Genomic DNA, 21,421 nt, shown 5'->3' on the forward strand with positions numbered 1-21,421 from the left:
AACAGATTGTACTTAAAGAGGTATTATCCATAAGAAGCTTTGAGAAGTTATGTATGACGCAACAAAATGATTGCGAATAAAACATTCAACAAAAGACTAGTTGCGAGATTATTCATATCAAAACAAGATCATGATATGCGAAACTTTCGCAGCGATAATTAGAGAACAATGACAAAAGAGAAAGGGGCGAACCTTTATGGCGTACACCCTAGTTCGCGAATACAATTTCGCAAGAGGCAAATGTAAGACCTAAAGTACGTCATATAAGGGGGTACCTGTTGCATGGCTCAGGGAAAGGCTACACCGCCCCCGGAACCTGAGTCATGGAGATTTGGGGTCAATAAAGCCCATCCGGGAGAGGCACCTTGGATTCTCAACTTAAGCATATGACTTAGGTTGGGCGACTAAGGTAATAAGGACTCTCCCAAGGAGTGCAGAATCTGACCAAGGCGCCGAGGTACACGGTTGAGTCAAGAGTGCCAGGGGCGTCTGGAGCGTACCTTGCCATTTTTGACAAGTCTTGGCTTATACTGCACTCATACCGAAGAAAAAACCCCACTTAGGGTGCAGTCTCGTAACCATAATCCCTATAGGTAAAAGGGATAAGAGGCTGCAAAAACAACTGCTTGTTGTTAAGACCGGATGGGAGGAGCCAACCTTGTATGGTAGAGGTACGCCTCCTTGAAGGGGCAACCAGGGGGAAGATAAGGGCGGCACCCTCCATTAGGGAGCTGATAAGTGTCTTAAGACGTAAATGTCATGAGGATTTTTACTCGCAAGGGTATAAAGGCTTTTCATATTTGTGCGACAATCCTGAAGAGGAAATAATACTAAAGAGAAAGATAAGACGAGAACAATGGGTTTTCGCATGAAAGTGCGAAGACGTCCTGCGATTTTGTCGCACGACGACAATGTCATGGGGCTTTATTTTTGCAAGAATATTTAGGCCTGTCATATTGTCGCAACAATCCTGAAGAGGCAATAATACAAAATAAAAAAGTTAAGGCAAGATCAATGGGTTTTTACATGAAAATGCAAGGACGTCCTGCGATTTTGTCGCAATAACAAGAGGTGACATAATAAGACCTTTAATTAGGAAGGAAAAATAAGACCACATGACAAAACAAGATATTTATAAATATTCATAACAGATCATTTCTCGCAAGAAAGATAATGAGAGGCAAGTACGGGAATCAGTAAACAAGAGGCATTATCTTTCTCGCCAGCAAAATATTAAAAGAGAAAATTAATTCCAAATTTGGTTGAAGAATATTATTCGCAAGAAATAATAAAGATGAAACAGTTCAAGAAGATATAACTAGATAAGAAACTCTTCGCCAATGTTCTCATTATCGCCAACAATAATTTCTTTGAGAGGGACTTCTTTTTCGCCGCCATCTTGATTATCGCCAGCAATTACTTCTTTAGACGGGATTTCTTTTTCGCTTCCATCTTGATTAGCAACAACAGTTGTTTCCTTAGAAGGGATCTCTTCTTCATCTTCCAAAAGATTATTCTCTTCACCACTTTCATAATCATAATCACTGTCAGCAGGACGAGGAATTTCATCATCATCTACTTCCAAAGGTTAGATTGATGTAGGAGGAAGAGATCTGGAGAATAACATATCATTCACAAGAACTTCATCCCATAGATGAACTTGACGAAGAAGTGCTCTCGGATGATTCCTATCTTTAATATCCTTAAAGTAAGCAAGATAATCAAGTCTTCTTTCTGCTCGGTCGCGAGAACCAGTAAGGACAGAGACGAGTAGTGCATTTTCTTTGCGAATTTTGGCATATTTAGCCTCCAAAACAGAAATGGAGGAATGAATATTTTTCCCAGACTCTGCGAAAAGTAGAATACAAAATTTCAGTAAGATGAAGAACTCAAAAAGGTATGACAAAGAAAAGATATCTAAGGCAGTCAAACTGTTATGACTACCTTCCTTTTGCGAAATAAGATGTTGAATCAAGGTCAGACAACTATTCTCCCAACGGCTCATCGCATCATCAAATTTATCAACAACTAAACCTTTAAGTCGGGATCGAAGATTTTTGTCTTTAGAAATAAGAAAGGCATTTTTCTTCGCAAGTGAAGAATAAGATTCTTCTAATTTGGAATATTATTCTTTAAGTTGGTTCGCCTTTACACTTAAAACTATTCTACCTTGAATGAGTGTATCTCTTTCAACGATGGATAACTCTGTTACTCCTTTAAGTTCATTTCTCAAAGAGCAAAGAGATTGTTCTTGGTCATCACATACTTTCTGAAGGATGCTAAGTTGTTGGGAAGATATCACCATCTTGTTTAAACAAGTTCGCTTCTCTTGAGATAGAATTTTATTCTCATATGATAAAGTTTCCATCCCAGATTAGCTTTAGTTAAAGAATAAGAGAGGCGAGATATTTCATTACTTAATAAATTTTGCCTCTGAACTAATTGGGTATTTTCATTGGTAAGATTATTTATATGATCAACAAAATATGAATAGAGGTTATCTAATTGGTTATATTGATCCGTCAAAATCTCTTTATCAACACGGGCTTCTTCAACAGCAGATTCAAATTGATATCTCTCCATTATTCGTTTATGGTTTAAGGCTTAACATGCGAAAAAGGGATTTCAAGGATAATTAAATATGGAAAGGATAAAATCATCAGAAAGGCAAATGGAAGACACAAGTAAGGAAATCATACCTCTCAGTTCATCATTCTTCTTGCAAAGATTGTCGCGATCCAGCGAAACATTCTGGAGCTTTTGATTTTCGAGACGAAGAGCATTACACTCTAAAGTCATCATTTGGAGATTCTTATTCAAGGTTTCAATCTCTTTTTCAAAATCTATTTGCGAAGCAGCTCTGTCAGAACCAAAATAGTTACTCAGAATTTCGCAAACACCAGACTTGACAGGATCAATGGGAGACTTCTTAACATCATCAAGAACCTCAGGCAAAACTTTGAAAGCAATATTTAAAGGAAGAGGCTCATGCAAAAAACTGGCAATGATAGAGGATTGGGAAACATTATCAATATAAGGAGAAGAAGTTTCATTCACAGAAGGATTAATAAGGGGGGTTTCAATCATTGAAAGGTCAGTTGAAGGGATGAAATCTGAGACAACCTTTTCGCGAATTGGAGATAATGGTTTAACTTGTGAAGATGTCGCAGGAGATTTTGAAGGGATAAGTAAGTGAAATAGAACAGAGGTTTCAACGGTTTTGAAGTGGCGAGATTTCTTGAGAGGTTTATTGGCATCCTTATCACCCTGCGAATCACAATCCAGATAAGAAACAGAGGCAACAATATTGTTATTAAAAAAGAATAATGTTTCTTACCACCTTCTGATCCGCAGACTTTCTTTTGTTTACAACAACCTTATGCTGCGATTTGGAAATATTAGGGTTCTGAACCGTAAATTTGGTGTTAGAGGCGTTTTTGCTGAAATAACAACAATATGGGAATCACATAAACAACATCAAATAAGGAAGTAAAGAAGATCAATGTCAGCAAAACCCATAAGAAAGAAAAAAGAAAACTAACCTCGATGAATCCATGGAAAATACCAACAGGAAGATTAATTCGTAAAAATTAAAAAAGAAGAAAATTACGAATGATGAAGATCTACAGAGGGAACAGTATGAAGATTAAGAAGAAATTAAAAAGATTGAAAGAAGAAGAAAGAAGAAAAACTTACAATAGCGGAATTTGCAGAAGAACGATGAAGTTGCAGAGAAAATAAAAAGAGAGAAAAAGAGAGTAAGAAAGAGTATATATAGAGGAAATTTTTTCTCGAGAAGATAAACACGATTAATGCGAAAAGAAGTGAGCGGTTAAAAAGAGCAGTTACAAAAGACGTGTTAAGAAACAGATGGGAAAAAAGATACGTGTGATAAATGCAGAATATGAAGTGATGGATAACTGCGGCATTTCTCACATCATTATCTACTTCGCAGAGAAGATATGAGAAGAGGAAAGATGTATGATCGGAATCTCGCAGCAATAATGCTTCAGCGAAATTATTAACAACACAACACGACAATGTCGCAGAACAGCTTCAGAAATGACATAATAAACGACGTCAGCTAAATCATGAGAAAAATATGATGGTCCTGCGAAAATTAGGGAGTTTGCGAGATTAAAATTTGTGAGGTTGCGAGAATGTCGCAAGCCATATCCGAAAATAAAGGACAGATTAGCTTTCATCCACTATGTATTTCCCTATAAATAGTCAATCGGTTGTAAAGGAAAGGGAGAGATCTTTTTTGAATGAGAAGCAAGTAAATAGGAGAGAGAAAATATAGAGCAGTGGTTATTCTTGATTCCTTTATCTTTTCTTGTAAGATTTTTCAAAGATTCATCAATAAAATTAAGATTGTTAATCCAAAAATGAGTTGAATGTTAATGCAATCTTGTGAGGGGTATAGTGTAGGATTTCCTGCAACTACATTATGCATATTAGGTTTTGCTTATATACAGGTTGCGGATCGAAAAAGGTTGGTAGTGTACTTGGTACCTTTTCCTTTTCAGAAGACTGAGTATACTATTTACTCATATTTTCTACCATTCTATCTACTGAGACATGTTGTATGACTTTAGCATAATGATGGACATTTGCAAAGAAAAATACAATCCAAGGAGTAAGTCGAGTTAAGTTCTTATAGTTCACCAATGGTTTTACCAGTTCACATACTTGAACATTTAGATATAAAAACTTGATATTTTATCTCAATTAACTCGCGTACACGAGTTGAACTGATCAGTTCACGAACTAGTCGATTTGAGATGGTACTTGACGCTATTTAATTCAAAGGTACACGAACTGTTTTGACATTCACGAACTAGCTGATTTTGAATGTTTCATGTACACCTTTTGTTTCCGAGTACACAAATTGTTTTGACAGTTCACGAAATTGCTCAAATCAAAAGGTTCTCGAGTTACGAGACGATCTTTAGTTCACAAATTGTTTTGACAGCTCACTAACTGATTCAATCTTGTGATAATCACTCTACTTATGATTGACGGTTCCAGAACCATTTAGCTATGGATCTCTGGAAAATCACTTGGTGCATTAATATTGCACATCTTCTTTGTAATTCAAAGCAAACTTCTCGGATGCTTTCATGCACAATCTATATTAAAAAAATCGCTTACTTGGCAGTTCCATACAAGACAATAGTTTACAAACTTAGCTTTGTTTGTAAGCTATCAAGGTTGTTCATCAGTATAAACATAGGACTCCCCGCACACTAGAAACTCAATTCTGACACTTATGTGTCCTAGTTGAAAACTAAAGTCGTCCTCTAAAAACAGGTTCTCTATGAGAAATTATATTAGGTTACGACTTTGAAAGACTTCACTAAGGGATTAGTGAAGTCCAGTCAGACTATCTTTTATCTGATACTTCTTGTTATCCAGTTTTGTTTTTATTGATATTTTAAGTTTTCGAAACTTTAATTAGTGATATATAGATATCACAAAGTACTTTTCGTCTCAGACTTTGTGAGACCACAAGATAGATATCTAAATCACTCCCGGTTTGATTTTTTTAAATTGTTCTTGTGAGGCAGAATTGGTTAGGTATCTCTATAAGTTTTAAAGAAAGTAAGTTCAGCTTAATTTTGAGTTTGCTTGATATATTCTTTTCTTGAAGCTCTCTCATAGCATGTAGATTTTCATAAACGAAACTGCTTGGTTCAAGTCAAGTATATATATGTGTAATCAGTTCTACCATTATCCCTAGCGCTAAACGAACCCTTAAGGTTTGTCCACCTTTGACTAACCATTTAAGTATACTGCCTTAACATTCATCTAATGTAGCATACTGAAAATAATTGCATCAACACCTGACGAAGTAATTTTAGTGTCATGTGAATATGTACCAAGAGATCACTACTTTATTCTCTAACAACAAATTCACAAAGTCAAGTCTCTTTCTGACCTATTCTATCTCGTGTGAGAACCCGACCTCAGAAAACTACTGTCGAGAACTCAACATCAAAATTTGATATAGTTTGATGTTATTGTTGTCGTTATGAAATCAAGTTACTTTATATGGAAGTCTAAATATAATAAATATCACTTAATATAACATGGAGGTCTAATTTAAGGTCTAAATATTTTCATTAATTAATATTATTGCCACAATATTTACAAGATATGAACTTAGACAACAATAAGAACCTAAATAATGAGTTGAATAAAAATCTAGTACAATCTTTGGCCTCCTGATTATCTTCATTTGGCGTATCTTATTTTCCATTTAACGCGCTCGTGAACTGTTTTTCCTTTGTTTTAGAAACCTTAGTTGTCAACTTTCAGAACTGGAACTGTTCTTTGCCTTTTAGTAGAACATTGTCCTGGATTAACTTCTAAAACTTGCACATCCCTTTCCTTTATTCCCATTTTTATTTTATTTTAAAAATTACCACATATCTTATTTACAACGGTCTCAAGTTTGGCTTCACCAAAAAGAGAATTAGCCTTATGAAACATTTCAAGAAAAAAATTATTGGTGGAAAAAATTCAAGAAAAAATTGAATTTTAGTGTGATTTGAATGTTCGAAAGGATTGATTATTTAGGGGGGAAAATAGCCGTTGTAATTCGACTGTCGCCTTGTCTAAATGTGGGCCGAGCGTCCCATTTTGCTATGATCAGCTAGAAACATATTTCCCACCGCACAAAAATCAGTTTGTCCATCCACCTGGTACAACAAATGTGCAGATTTGTGGTTCTCCACTGGAGTTGCTCCACCATTTCCGAATATAGGTTAGGCCTTAAAAGATACGTGGGACATGGTTTCTTAGGGGTTTAACGAAGATTTTTGTTGGACATAACAGCCGCAAAACCTTGTTTTCCCTTAGATCAGAGAATAACAACAAAAACTTCACCTCGGCGCTCACATTTATGGCCGACTCCTTGAGACCTGCCTCTCTCCCAGTCTAAACTAACACCTCTGTCTCTTCTGGACTGTCAATCCACACATCACTAATTTTGACTAGTTTAAGCCCTAATTCTCTGTATTGTACCGCCTCAACTCCTCAACCTCCTTAGTTCGGAATAGTTTGTATGTAGGCTTGTTAATGGAGGCTGCTGGATACTACAACAACCACAAATTGACTAGGAAATGTATTCCGTCTTCTTCAAGAAGTAGTTGAAGAAATTTCTTGTAGTGAAAACTATGGAACTTGAATTTGAAACCCATTCTTATAAACATAATTTGTTAAGATTAGAGTGCGATAATAAAGAGATTTATGGAGTAATAGATAGATTTTCAGAGGGTTTAATCCTAGGACCATATGATTTGTACAGTAAGATCAAAGGGATTAGTGCTAATTTTGAGAAAAATGAGAGGGTTGCAGCTAGAACTAGTGTTTACTCTTCTTTAGAGTTGAGTAACCCCATAAACAGCTCAAGCTCATCTGGGGAAGACTTGGGCGTTATGTCTGAGGGAAGTTCAGAATTTAAGAGTACTAGTAATGGTGATTCTAGGAAGTGTCAAAAGTTAGGATTTCAATTTTGCGAGATCGAAAAGCTGTTGGAAATACTTGAAGAGGATAACTATAATATGAGAAAAGCATTTTTTGCCGGTGTGGAAGAAAGAAGTGAATTGGTGAGTGAGGTGTATCGATTGTTCCAAGTTATTCAACAACGTATAAGGGATCATCAAACAACCGATGAGAAATCGTTGCCGGGTTCACTCACCAGCTTCAGTGAGGTATTTATTGGGGTTGGGTTCCTTGACATGCTTAGTTTGGCGTTTTTTTTTTTCTTCACTTTTAATCTTTCACTTCAAATCGGAATTTTTATGTTGATTACTATGTGAACAGGATGAAAGCACTGCCACTGGTTTGCCGCAAGTTCTACTCCAAGCTACAAATCCATCTCTTGTTACCAGAGTTCGTAAAGCCAATATTCCTGCTATTCAAAAGCCTACTAGCACTGAAGTGTTGTGACAGATCAAACTGGTTAATATAGGATGTATTTTCTCATTTCTTTGCACTTAAGGTTTTACATTTTTGTGCAAAGCAGTTTATGCCTTAAGCTATGGCACGGATGCTGCTGCGTACATAGTTGCATAGTTGCGAACTTGTAATTGATTTTTGGGGTCTGTTTGCAGATGTTATTGAAGAGTTATGTGAACTCAAAACTTACAATATGGAGTAGTGTGAAGGTTCTACCACACCATATGACAAAGTAATGGATCTGTTCTTCATAACAGACACAAATACCTTAGATTTGATTCTGATTGTGGGTTCTGGCATGTATGTGTTATTAAGCTCTCCTGTAATGGACTTACCATACCACACCTGACATGATTTTAGTTCTAGATCTCATGGCCATATTCAGGCTGGTGTTCAGTTAGTGGGGTTTGATTGTCGTTTCGACAGGGCAGTCACTGGTGGCAGCATATATCCTCAAACAGACGTCAATTTTCCAGGGTGTCTCATATCTCAGTAGTCATGATCTTATTTGCCTTCGTAGTGTGAAGTTTTTTATTTTTGTTTCTCTCGAGGAGGGTACAAGGTAGATCAATCTTCCGACTTGAACTGCAAAATCAAACGTTTTTCAAAGATGTCCGATTGACTGAACTTCAATTTTTTTAGTTGTTTTCTTTCTCTATTTTGTTGAGAAGGTGAGGAGGTTACAGATGATTTTCAGAGAGCATAGACTAGTGTGTGCGCATAACCTGCTTTATTTGCGATTAATCTGCTATCCTGTTGGGTAGGTGGATTGAGTAATAGTATCCTCTTAGTAAAATTGATAGATATGCATATTATAGCCAACAAATGAATGAAGGTGGGTGGCGCAAATGCTTAGTCAGGGTCCTCTTTGCTTTGGGTTTTATGTCCAAAATGGACACTCAGTCAGCGATGCTCTGTCTCTACAATCTAGAAAATTGTAACACTGATGCACAACGTAGGAATCTACCAGAGAATGCAGCTGAAAATTGGATAATCAATTAATCATCAAGGCAATTCAGTGCCCAACCACTAAATCGGATAAATTGAATACACTTTAAACACTTGAAATAGCAAGATCATCTAAAATTTAGGGCCAATTACAAATTAGTCATACTTTTGTAATTTGGTTTACAAAATGATCACACTTTTGAATTTGATTTACAAAATGGTCATCTACCATCCGATCTAACAATTTTGAAAAAAACGGTCCCAATTTTTTACTTATATACCCTTCACTTATAACCCAAGTAACTTAACCATAGTTAATCAGATAGATGGGCACCATTTAGACCCCTGGATGTGGAATGGTGAGCCTTTAGGAGCCATGGTCAGTCATGTGCTGAATGTGGACCAGTACAGCAACAGCAATTCCCACCCCATCTTCAAAACCACCAAAGCAGCGGCAGCAGCAGTCCATTACCACCTCCATCAACATCTCCAAAACCACCGTAGCAGCGGAGGTCCATTACCACCTCTATCAACATCTTCAAAACCATCACATTAAATCAGCAAACAGAAGGAAGAAAAGCCAAAAATCTTACAAGCAGATGCTATTTTAACCATCATCAACCCATATAACTTTCCGTCACCACCATCAGCAACAACAGTAAAACAAAATGGAGTGATACAACTCACTAATAAACTCGAAGACTAGAGTACTCACTCGCATACAGTAGCAGTTGAGGGTTTTTCAAACTAACTGGCTATATAAATACCATCTTTCCGAGGACAACTATTCTTCAAATGAAACTAATCATCCTAGAATACATTTCCACACGACAACCATCATAGAGCATAACTCAAAATTCCCCGGAAACAAACTATATTTAAGCACTAGTAATCATCATGGCACAACGAAAGAGGTTCTGCATACAGTCTTGTATAAACCCACAAATCATACCTTCCAGTCTTGTTATAATCAAGCACTTAACAATCGAATCCTTACTTTAACACTCAAAACATTTTTATGTCAAGTGAATTCATAGAACCACCTATCTGACAAGTAGTCACAATCAACATATAGACCACTATAAGTGTAAGCTAGAAGCTACAGATTTCATACATCCATACCATATACGTTAAGTCATCAATTCATCATCAACCAAATGGGCAATACGGTAATTCAAGTCGGTGTTCTTGACTACCTACATTCAACAATTCTTATAGACTTCAACAAAGTTCGAATGAAAGCATAAATCATCTCAATACAAACCACACCATGCATTATATCACATAAAAACTATAGACAGATAAATAACTCAAATGGTCGCTTAAACAGTCACCAACAGACCATGACACAACCTGCCATTTTAGGATTTTCAGCTTTGACTGCATATATTAAAAATTCTCGACAAGCTTCATTTTTCAATGAAAATAAGCAAATTATATCTAGTCGGAAACTAGAGATGTCCCTCTACAACTCCTTAGAAGACTCTCAGGACTAGTTCAGAGTTTAACTACTCCAAAACTAATCAACAAAACTCTGCCACCTGCTGTCCTTCAAGGAAATCAGTTGCGACTGCCTGTGCATTTTAGGCTGTAACTTCTAAACTACAGATCCAAACGACATGCCCTTTGGAGAAGTTATAGAGGACACCACAACAAACATTTCTCGAAAAGAAACCATTAGATAAAACCCCACCAATACACACCGAAACTAGCCTCTAAAAGGGCTGTCCGCGCTGTGATTATAAATGTTCGGTGAGACATTCTATCATACATGCTAGCTCCATGGAAAATTCAGAGTTTTAATTGAGAAATCACTCAATTCCTAACCATCTTAAGTTTTAACACAAACAAACATATGCAAAATCATGGATCAAAATGGAAGGATTTAATACTCAATTATGGGGAAAAACCATTTTAAGTTTTAACACTGTAAATCATGAGGTTCATGTATCAAAAAAAAAAAAAAACATTAACAGAAGACCTGACTATCATGCTCGACACCATTTTACACAAACTAAAACTATCAGTATCATGCAATTACATTTCATTGGAGATTAAATACTGAAATTAGGGTTTCCAAGAAATCTCCAAATTCTAATTACGGTTTCGGAAAAAATACCCAAACTAAAAACCAAATTAAAAGCGATTCGAACTGCTAGAAAGGGTGAAAGAACATTACCTGTTGAAATTGTATGCGATTTTTTGCGTCTCAATCATCAGTTTAACAACCAGCTTGCCCTTTACGCTTTTCAGAATACAGAAACAAATACTTATAACAACATCATCTCTAACTTTTCATCTTCATTAGAACACTAAATCTCCATCTTCAACCAGTTGCAGAGAAAATAATAAGGTTAATAAGAGTGAAAGAGAAAGAAGTGCGGCGGTGAAAATAAGTTCAAGAGATGGAAGAGGCGAACCAGGTATTGTTAGATTTCATCTCGTCAGTTAACCCAAGTTCGAGGATAAATACGTAACTTACAGAAACATTTAACTCTGAGTGGTGGACCCAGTCCGACTTAACTCTGACCCAAACGGTTTTATGACCATTTTGTAAATGGTTTGTAGCAGTGTGATGCTTTTGTAGATCGGGTCTTAATTGTAGGATCATTTCTTACATTTCCCTAAAATTTACTCTCGTTATTCCTAATCAGTGTTTCTGGTAAATAGGCTGATATTCTGACAAAATACTTGAAATTATACATTTAGAAGTTAAAACAAAGTAAAACACTACATATTTCTGTAACAGCTGAATAAAACTGAGAACATGGAATATTCCCAAATGCGATCCAGATACAAGGTCTGCCTTCTTTTTTAAGTAAAAAAAAGGGGTGGAAAAACATGACAGAAGTTTCAGACTTCCCCGCGGTAGCCGCCAGAGCCAAAGTAGTCTCTTCTAGAATTTGCAATCGACTGACTCTTCTGATGCTCTAACTTGGGACAATCACTGATGCGATGCCCTAGACCACCACAGTAAGCACAACCCTTAACTCCGCTTAAATCAGTAATGTCAGGCCCATTGTCCATTGGATCGTCAAGTTCTGCAAGAACTGGAGGAATCCTCTGCTTCGCTTCTTGCAAGAGATGCTTCAGATCAAGAAGAGTAGTTTCACTTTGGTTCTTGTTTATGAAAGTCGTAGCAATACCTGTTTTCCCACACCGTCCAGTACGTCCAATCCTATGGACATAATTCTCAATTTCCGCAGGCATGTCATAGTTGATGACATGTTGAATATCAGGAAAGTCCAACCCTTTGGAAGCAACATCAGTAGCCACCAGCACATCTTTTTTGCTTGCTTTAAAAGAAGAAATTGCATATTCTCTCTCCTCTTGATCCTTCCCTCCATGAATGGCTACTGCCTCAACTCCTTTCAAAAGAAGATATTCGTGGATATCATCCACATCGGCTTTGTTCTCACAGAAAATCAGTACAGGAGGTGGGGTCTTTTGAAGGCACTCAAGAAGGTAAACAATCTTAGCCTCCTGCTTCACATATTCTACTTCTTGTATGACATCCAGATTTGCAGCTCCAGCTCGTCCAACATTAATTGTCACTGGTTTAACAAGAGCACTTCTAGCAAAGTTCTGGATCTTTGTGGGCATGGTGGCAGAAAAAAGAAGAGTTTGCCTCTGTGATTTAAAGTGGTCAAACACTTCTCTTATGTCATCTTCGAATCCCAAATCTACCAATCGATCGGCTTCATCTAACGTCAAGTACCTAAGGAAAAAGAAAAAAACATATAAATAAACATGGTATACCATATACACAAACATCTTCAAACTGGATCAGATTAAATTCATTGATCAGACCAAAAATAAAAACTAGCATAGAATGGCAATATTACAAAAACAAGCATTAACATGTAAACATTGTCCTTCAAACAACTCAACAATTTTCGCGCATAAACTGAGGGTTTCGACTATGAAAAATCTTCCCCAAGAGACTGATCAAGTGATCAGCATTTTAGCCCTTCTAGGGTTTGACTCACAGGATAAGAAAAATGGAGTTATTATCGTTCATAATGTAAGAAAACTTGCTGATGCCAAATACAGTTCCTCTTTCTACCAAACTGTGACAGTGGACCAGATTTAAAAAAAATAAAATAATTTAAGGTGGCTCAAGGAAGAAAGGAAAACTATCACTCTTGTTAGCTCCTAGTAGACAGAAGATTGTCCCCATTGTTATAGATTAACTGATCAAAGACTCGTTATTAAAAACCATCTTATAAGACTACCAATTAACTTTGATATGAAAAACACAGAGGAAGTAGATCCAAGTATCCTTTGTCCAATCCTACAATCAACGTCCAATACACTAAACTTTAGCACCGTCCTCTTAGAAATGATGGCAAAATTTTCAAATTGATCACACAAATATTACCCATAAACCATCCTTTTTCTCCATATGACTCATAAACAAGACGATAACATATGTAAATAGCTACTGACCAATTCAGTCATTAAGATCGTCAAAGTTGTAAAGGACAGGCCAAAAAGTATATAGTTCAACAAAATAATTCAAGAAAAAAAAAAGGTTGTCTAAGTTCAAAGTCCATACCTGCAATTGTCAAGATTCATTTTCTTCTTTGCCAGCATGTCCTTCAATCTCCCAGGAGTGGCAACCACAATATGCACTCCCTTTTTTACCACCTCCAACTGTGATCTCATATCAATGCCACCAATACACAACAACGGCCTTATTTCAGGGTACCCTTGCTCCTTCAATGGGACTAGAAACTCTTCCACCACGTCAAAAGTCTGCCTAGCAAGTTCTCTTGAGGGGCAAATTACCAAACAAAATGGGCCTTCTCCAGGTACAATTGGCATCATGATTTCTTCTTGTATAGCAATCATAATCAACGGAAGCACAAAAACTAATGTCTTCCCAGACCCTGTAAAAGCAATTCCTATCATATCCCTTCCAGATAAGATAACAGGAAGCCCTTGAACCTGAATTGGAGTTGGTTGTACAATCCCTTTTTCTTTCAATTTCTTTAGAACAGGTTCTGGAAATCTCATGTCCTTAAAAGTTTTAAGTGGTGGAGGCACTTGATCACCATCAACAAGTATGTGCCACTGCTTTCGAATCAAATCACAGTCTTTTGGTGACATTCTTCTTATGGTTAACGGCGGTTTCCACCCGGTCTCCAACGGCTCCGTATATGTAATCCCCTTAGCTAATTCCCGAACTGACATCAGTGTTTTACGATCAGAGAGGTGTTCAATCATTTCTTTCTCTTCTTGAACTTTCTGTTCAATAGGGGTTATCTCTGGAAGATCTCGTTTCAGCTGAGATGCCTTAACTAAAAGACTTGGCTTATTTTCCGCAAGCTTTGATTCCTCAATCTCTCCCTCTCCGAGTACTGCCGTTTTACCACCTTTCCTTTGAAGAATTTTCTGAGCTTCCATTAATCTCCTTTTCTTCACAGGTATATATTCTTCATAATCATCATCTTCCTCTATCTCAACTGTTGATGCCATCTTGAGTGATAAGAAGAACTAAAAGAGAAATACCTAAAACCCTAAACCTGCAAATTTTTTGAAAAAAAACTATCAGTGAAGTTGTAAGCAATGAAGGCAAACCATCAGGTACTTAAATTTTCAGATGAAGTAGGATTTCATTCTGTATAAAAATTCAAAGCTAAAGAAAAAAAAATCATCCCATCCCATACCCATTCAATTTCAAATGGAACCAGGAACTTAGGCTCAAGAGAAGTCAAATTCAATAAGTAAAGCGAAAATGAATTTTAGGGTTTTGATTGAGAACTAAATTTCAAAATACCCAACTAATCAATCTAATTCATAAAATTAACAAAGACCCATGATTCCAAATCTAACCAAAACTTCCTCAAAACCCATCTTATTGCAGAAACTCTGATTTTAGACCTGTAACCCTAATATTTGGAACAGATTTTTGTTTAAAATCTAAACCAAATAACAGATTCAAGGTGTCTGAATTAATCAAATATACCAAGTAAATGAAATTGAAAGCTCAAAGTAAATAATAAAACAGGTGTTTAAGGAAGAGAAGATTCGAACCTGAAACTGTCTATCTCAGATGGAAGACGGAGGGGGAACTTTCGAAAACCTTGTAGACTGGAGACGAGGACTCGTCCCTTCGCTGAGATACATACTTTAGTTTTTATCTGTTTTTACACCGAAATTACACTTACCGTAACAGTTTTTTCACACACAAAGAAAACCAGCTTTGTAACAGTTCGGGTAAAAATGCGTTTTTTCAAAAGATTCTAACCTTGACTAGTTTGAGTCCAACTGCACATATGCATGCTCATTAGTATGAACTTTTCACCATAAAAAAAAATGAGTTTTCACCATTAAAAAAAAGTGAAAATGCTAGCCTTACGAGTAACCGATGGATTTTCTAGTGCAAATTCCCACGACGACGGAAGCAACTGGCCTCACTTTGCCCATTATCATAATAGTAAGGGCTGTCTAAATACAAATGGGTCTCCCTTTGAGGTTTCTATCTTACAAAAAAAGAATAAAAATAACAATTTATGTTGGTTTAGTAGTTTCATCGTAGATGATTATTGTGTGTTGTAAAATTCTTTTACGTTTATTAAACTAGTTAACTACTTATCTCAGTAGAGATTTTAATTCATCCGCTGATAAAACAGTTAAACGTTGTAAAAGACAATATTTGTAATGAGTGGTGGAAAGTCCTACCCAATTTCTTTCCATAACATTTATAAGCATTTCTCATTTTAATACAGTGTTTTCTCCTAGAAAAAAAAAGAAGAACGGTAGTGCCATATCCGGTTTCCTAATTATACGTGGATCTAGCCAGCTTTCATGGCTGGATCATTAGACCCTAGAAAAGAAGTACTACGTGGGATTTACTTCCTTACAAAAATGCTACACTATCGTGGTTCGTGGAGAATCCCACATAGGTTTTTCACAGAGTGAAACAAACTCGAGTCGTGGGTTCCAAACCCCAATACTTCCATGGGTGGGGTCCGCAAGGCTGCTTCTCGGAAAATTCTTGGGAATAATTCCCGATATGGGTAGATACTGTATTGATATACAACGTTTCCGGCATTTTATCTCTTACGAAATCCCCTCGTTCATTTTTGCTTATTTTGTATTCTTCAAAATTCTAGTTTTAAAGTTCTTTCCCGGATTATATCAATCCACGTTATAACTGTCAGAGCATTGCTCAGCCGAATTCGCAAGTGTTGCTATCTCAAATTTGTTTGTCAAGTTTAGTTGATCAAAACTATAGTTTTGATTTCTAGTCTACTTATAGCTATGTGTCGGATTAGGATAAAATGCGTAGTTGAGCTTTAGACTTCACGGCGTTCATCGATTGAAGACGGAGATCTACTGAGGAGAGCTTGGAGGAACTTCGTCAACAAAACTATAGTCTTGATTTCTAGTCTACTTATAGGTATGTGTCGGATTAGGATAAAATGCGTAGTTGAGCTTTAGACTTCACGGCGTTCATCGATAGATCTACTTATCTATCACTCAGAAGTCTATTATATTTTATCTTTTAATGGGACTAAGTCATATAGCTATATATACTTTTATATTATACACATTTGATATTTCGAGCCGAGTTTATCTCGCCTATCTATTTCTCGAAATATGTGTTGGAAGCTTTTTGTTTTAGCTACGTTCATCATATTCTTGACGAGTTTAGTTGGAAACAATTTATTTGTTGGAAACTAAATATTAAGTCAAAAGATGATCATGTGGAAATTGCCTTAAACATCTTATATGATTTGTTTGAGACAATCATTTGATGTCGAATCGAAATGTTTCGTATTGATCATTCGATCACTTGAAAATTACTTTAAGCTAATAGTTTGTGTGAGACATCTATTGTCGTCTTCTAAGGATGTTTCAATGATTGAAATGAGAGTTTAGAACAAAAACCTTTGTCTGGATACATCACAGTATGTGTACCTAATATGCAAACCGTTTTGGTATGATTCAGGTCTGGGAAACTTGTTTGCATAACTAGTATGCGAACGGTTTTAACTGTTAAAGTCCGGGAACCGTGTTTGCATACCAGTATGAGAACGGTTCTACCTGAGTTTGGTCCGTAACTGTTGTTTGCATACCCGTTTGCGAACGGCTGGACAAGACCAAAGTCCGGAAGCTATAGTTTGCGTACATGTTTGCAAACTTAGTGGCTAAAGTTCTAAAATCGGTTAAGTATGATTTCCATATTCATGAACAAATATATTTATGAATTAAGGAATGCAATCTTTGCAAACCGTGGCTTAATGTTCAGAAATCGATTCTTACGAATCAATCCGATTTTGTTTCAATTAGTTCATATATATTTTTATGAGATAGTGAACAATTGAGCAACTCTATGTGAGACATAATTAGATTCATTTGATTATCTTTCATGATTGATTGATCATCATAGTTGATCTAGATGTGTTGGATGAATGTGGTTGAGACAAAAGTATTCGTATGGCTAACTTCGGTTAATTGTTTTTGAGCCAACCCAATATACACGTATAGGTACGGTAACCCATATCTAAATGAAGGGATATTTCATTTGTGTGTAACAAGCTAAGACCATCTAACGGTGGAGAGATATTTCTTTGGTTTTAAGCAGACTTAGATTGAATCTTAAATCAGGTTATCAACTAACGGTGAATATTGAATGCTTTGTTACTAAGTTATCTTAGCTTCTATTGAGAGCTAACCCTGATTTGAAATACTATATAAGGGAGAACTCTAGCAACTGCAAAACCTAATCCCGACACATTCTTGTGTCCTAGTTGCGACTAGAGTCGATTCTCCTCTAACCTAGGTTTTTCCAAAACCAATATAGATTAACGACTTGAAGACTTCATTTGGGATCCGTGAAGCCAGATCCAACTATTTTCTCTATAGTTGATGATTCAGATCTTAGTTGTTTTATCGTATTGAGTACTATCTTCTCTAAGATTTGCTCGAGATTTATCTCCGATAGGTAAGATATAAAAAGTAATCACAAAGCTCTTTGTATCATTCTTTCGGATTCTGCAATAACTTCTTCTACTACCATATACTTAAGTTATTGTGAGGTGATTGATATTTCTAGACTGCTCTTCGGGAGATAAGACCAGATTATTAATTGGTTCTTGTTCACCTTTATTCATCAAAATACTGAATAAAAACTTAGTAGGTATTTCTGTGGGAGACAGATTTATCTATCAGAATAGACTTATCTGTGGGAGACAGATTTGTTTATAATTCTTCGACTTTGGGTCATAGCAACTCTTAGTTGTGGGTGAGGTCAGCTAAGGGAATCAAGTGCGCAGAATCCAGCGTGGTTCTAGAGGCGTAAGGAACGCGATTGTACCTTAATCGGTGTGAGACTTGGTTAGGGATCAACTACATTCCAGTCCGAAGTTAACTTGAAGTAGGCTAGTGTCTGTAGCGGATTAATACAATGTGGTGTTCAAAACTGGACTAGGTCCCGGGGTTTTTCTGCATTTGCAGTTTTCTCTGTTAGAGCACTGCTCGGTCGAACTCGCAAGCGTTGTTATCTCAAGTTTATTTGTCAAGTTTAGGTGATCAAAACTATAAGTTTTGATTTCTAGTCTACTTATAGCTATGTCTCGGACTAGGATAGAATATGTAGTTGAGTTTTAGACTTCACGACGTTCGTCGATTGAATACGAAGATCTACTAAGGAGAGCTTGGAGGAACTTCATCAACAAAAGGTATGTGGAGACTAAAACTTATTTATCACTTAGAAGTCTATTCTATTCTATGTCATATTGAGACTAAGTCGTATAACTATATAGAATTTACATCATACACATTTGATATTTCGAGCTGAATTTAACTCGCCTATATGTTTCTCGAAATATGTGTTGGAAATCTTTCTGCTTTAACTACGTTCATCATTTTTCTTGACGAGTTTAGTTGGAAACGATTTATTTGTTGGAAACTAAACAATGAGTCAAAAAATGATCATTTGAAAATCGCCTTGAAACATCTTACATGATTTGTGTGAGACAGTCATTTGATGTCGACTCGGAATGTTTCGTATTGATCATTTGAAAATTACTTATAAGCTAATAGTTTATGTGAGAGAGTTATTGTCGTCTTCTAAGGATGTTTCAATGATTGAAATGGGAGTTTAGAACAATTAACCATTGTCTGGAAATAGCACAATATGCATACCAGTATGCAAAATGTTGTAGTGTGCTTCAGGTCCGGGAACCAAGTATGCATACCAATATGCGAACGGTTTTAACTGCCGAAGTCCGGGAACCAAGTTTGCATACCCATTTGCGAACGGTTTTACCTGAGTTCGGTCCGGAACGACAATATGCGTACCCGTTTGCGAGCTGTCGTACATGACCAATGTCCGGAACTTAAGTTTTTTTGTGCACCCGTTTGTAAACTAAGTTGGTTTAAGTTCTAAAATTGGTTAAGTATGATTTCATACTCATGAACAAATACATATATAAATTAAGGAATGCAATCTTTGCAAACCGTGGCTAAAATGTTCATGAACTGATTCTTCTGAATCAATCCGATTTTGTTTCAATTGTGTCTTGTATACTTCTATGAGAATATAAACAATTGAAAAACTCTATGAGTAAAACAATTAGATTCATTTGATTATCATTTGATCTAGAAGTGTTAGATGAATGAGGTTAATAGAAAATTGTTCATATGGCTAACTTCGGTTAGCTATTGTTGAGCCAACTCAATATACACGTTTAGGTACGGTTACCCATATCTTAATGAAGGTATATTTCATTTGTATGTAACAAGATAAGACCATATAACAATGGAGATATATTGCTTTGGTTTGAAACAAACTTAGCTTGAATCTTAAATCATGATTTCATCTAACAGTGAATATTGATTTCTTTGTTCCAAAGAATTCAAACCCTGATTTGAAGACTATATAAGGGGGAACTCTAGCAACTGGAAAACCTAATCTCCACACCTCTTGTGTGATACTAGTTGCGTACTAGAGTCGATTCTCCTTTAAACTAGGTTTTTCCTAAAACCATTATAGGTTAACGACTTGAAGACTTCATTGGGATTCTGAAGCCAAACCCAACTATTTTCTATGTAGTTGCGTGATTTGTTCTTACTTGTTCTATCGTATCGAGTACTATCTTCTCTAAGATTGGCTCAAGATTTATCTCCGATAGGTAAGATATAAAAAGTAGTCACAAAGCTCTTCTTCTCATTCTTTGTGATCCCACAATAACTTGTTCTACTGCCATAAAGTTAAGTTATTGTGAGGTGATTGATATTTCTAGGATGTTCTTTGGGAATATAAGATCGGATTGTCAATTGGTTCCTGTTCACCTTGATTTATCAAAGACGGAACAAAAACTTCGTAGGTATTTCTGTGGGAGACAGATTTATCTATCTGAATAGAATTTTCTGTGGGAGACAAATTTGTTTATCAAGTCTTCGACTTCGGGTCGTAGCAACTCTTAATTGTGGTTGAGATCAACTAAGGGAATCAAGTGCTTAGAGTCCTGCTGGGATTCAGAGGCATAAGAAACGCGACTGTACCTTAATCGGTGTGAGACTTAGTTAGGGCTCAACTACATTTCAGTCTGAAGTTAACTTGTAGTAGGCTAGTGTCTGTAGCGGCTTAATACAGTGTGGTGTTCAAAACTGGACTATGTCCTGGGGTTTTTATGCATTTCGGTTTGCTCGTTAACAAAACTTCTGGTGTCTGTGTTATTTCTTTTCCGCATTATATTTTATATATAATTAAAATATCACAGGTTGCGTGTAGTTCAATCAATTGGTAAATCCAACCTTTGGTTGTTGATTGAAATTGATTGACACTTGAACATTGGTTTTTGATACCCGTTCAAGTTATTTCTCATATTAATCGGGCTCACAGATTCCTATCTGTTCGATTGCATATTGTATTGAGAAATTGAGATATAACTCTTGGATGTTTTTCCTTGATTGAGTCTGACTGTCTAGTTGATTCTCTTGTAATTATATTGGAGCTAGTCCATACATATTGCCGAACGAAATATTGGGTATGGTTGTTAGACCCCTGCTTTTTCAATTGGTATCAGAGCAGGCAAACTTGCTAAAGACCTCATAAGTCTTTGAATATAAAAGGGGAATAACAAAGATGTTCGGATTGAATATCTACCTAGCTTACCTTTAGGGGGAGTAAAAGCTTTGTAATTCAAATGTCAACAACAACATTTTTTTGATTGAATATATGCAGGTTACTGTGATGTTGAAACATGGAATCAAGCGTATGTAAAATGAATTCTTGTAATTTGTGTATCCAAGTCCTCCTTATATAATGAGTGGTTTGTCAATGTAGTACGGATCATTAATAGTTTGGTATGCGATCATGAATTCTAGTTTGATAAGTAGTTCAACAACATTGCTGGCAAGGCTTGATACAAATGTCATATTTGAAGATGAACCACTTCCAAGTCCTTTGGTTGAAGGTGTTGAACCCAGAGAAAGATGCATTCTCACGCTTAGGGTGAGAAAGATACCAGGGACCAATCTATATCAAAAC

General features: G+C 36.3%; 2 protein-coding genes and 1 long non-coding RNA gene across 3 annotated transcripts; 1 reads left to right on the forward strand and 2 right to left on the reverse strand.

Moving 5' to 3' along the window:
• Positions 1 to 6,921: 6,921 nt before the first annotated feature.
• LOC113277813 lies at positions 6,922 to 7,969 on the forward strand. The gene is made up of 2 exons (XM_026526805.1): positions 6,922 to 7,718; positions 7,831 to 7,969. The coding sequence occupies exons 1-2, from the start codon at positions 7,182 to 7,184 to the stop codon at positions 7,954 to 7,956; spliced, it is 663 nt and encodes a 220-aa protein (XP_026382590.1). The 5' UTR covers positions 6,922 to 7,181; the 3' UTR covers positions 7,957 to 7,969.
• Positions 7,970 to 8,963: 994 nt separating this feature from the next.
• Positions 8,964 to 11,353, reverse strand: LOC113277814. Its single transcript, XR_003325149.1, has 2 exons — positions 11,093 to 11,353; positions 8,964 to 9,449 (listed from the first exon to the last, which is right to left on the reverse strand). It is a non-coding gene; the product is annotated as an uncharacterized LOC113277814 (long non-coding RNA).
• A 237-nt stretch (positions 11,354 to 11,590) lies between these two features.
• LOC113282721 (DEAD-box ATP-dependent RNA helicase 35-like) lies at positions 11,591 to 15,039 on the reverse strand. The gene is made up of 3 exons (XM_026531780.1): positions 14,953 to 15,039; positions 13,472 to 14,441; positions 11,591 to 12,631 (listed from the first exon to the last, which is right to left on the reverse strand). Exons 2-3 carry the CDS (start codon positions 14,392 to 14,394, stop codon positions 11,767 to 11,769), a joined length of 1,788 nt encoding a protein of 595 aa, XP_026387565.1. The 5' UTR covers positions 14,395 to 14,441; positions 14,953 to 15,039; the 3' UTR covers positions 11,591 to 11,766.
• Positions 15,040 to 21,421: the final 6,382 nt, after the last annotated feature.

This window comes from Papaver somniferum, chromosome 5, assembly GCF_003573695.1.
Source record: "Papaver somniferum cultivar HN1 chromosome 5, ASM357369v1, whole genome shotgun sequence".
Taxonomy (NCBI): domain Eukaryota; kingdom Viridiplantae; phylum Streptophyta; class Magnoliopsida; order Ranunculales; family Papaveraceae; genus Papaver; species Papaver somniferum.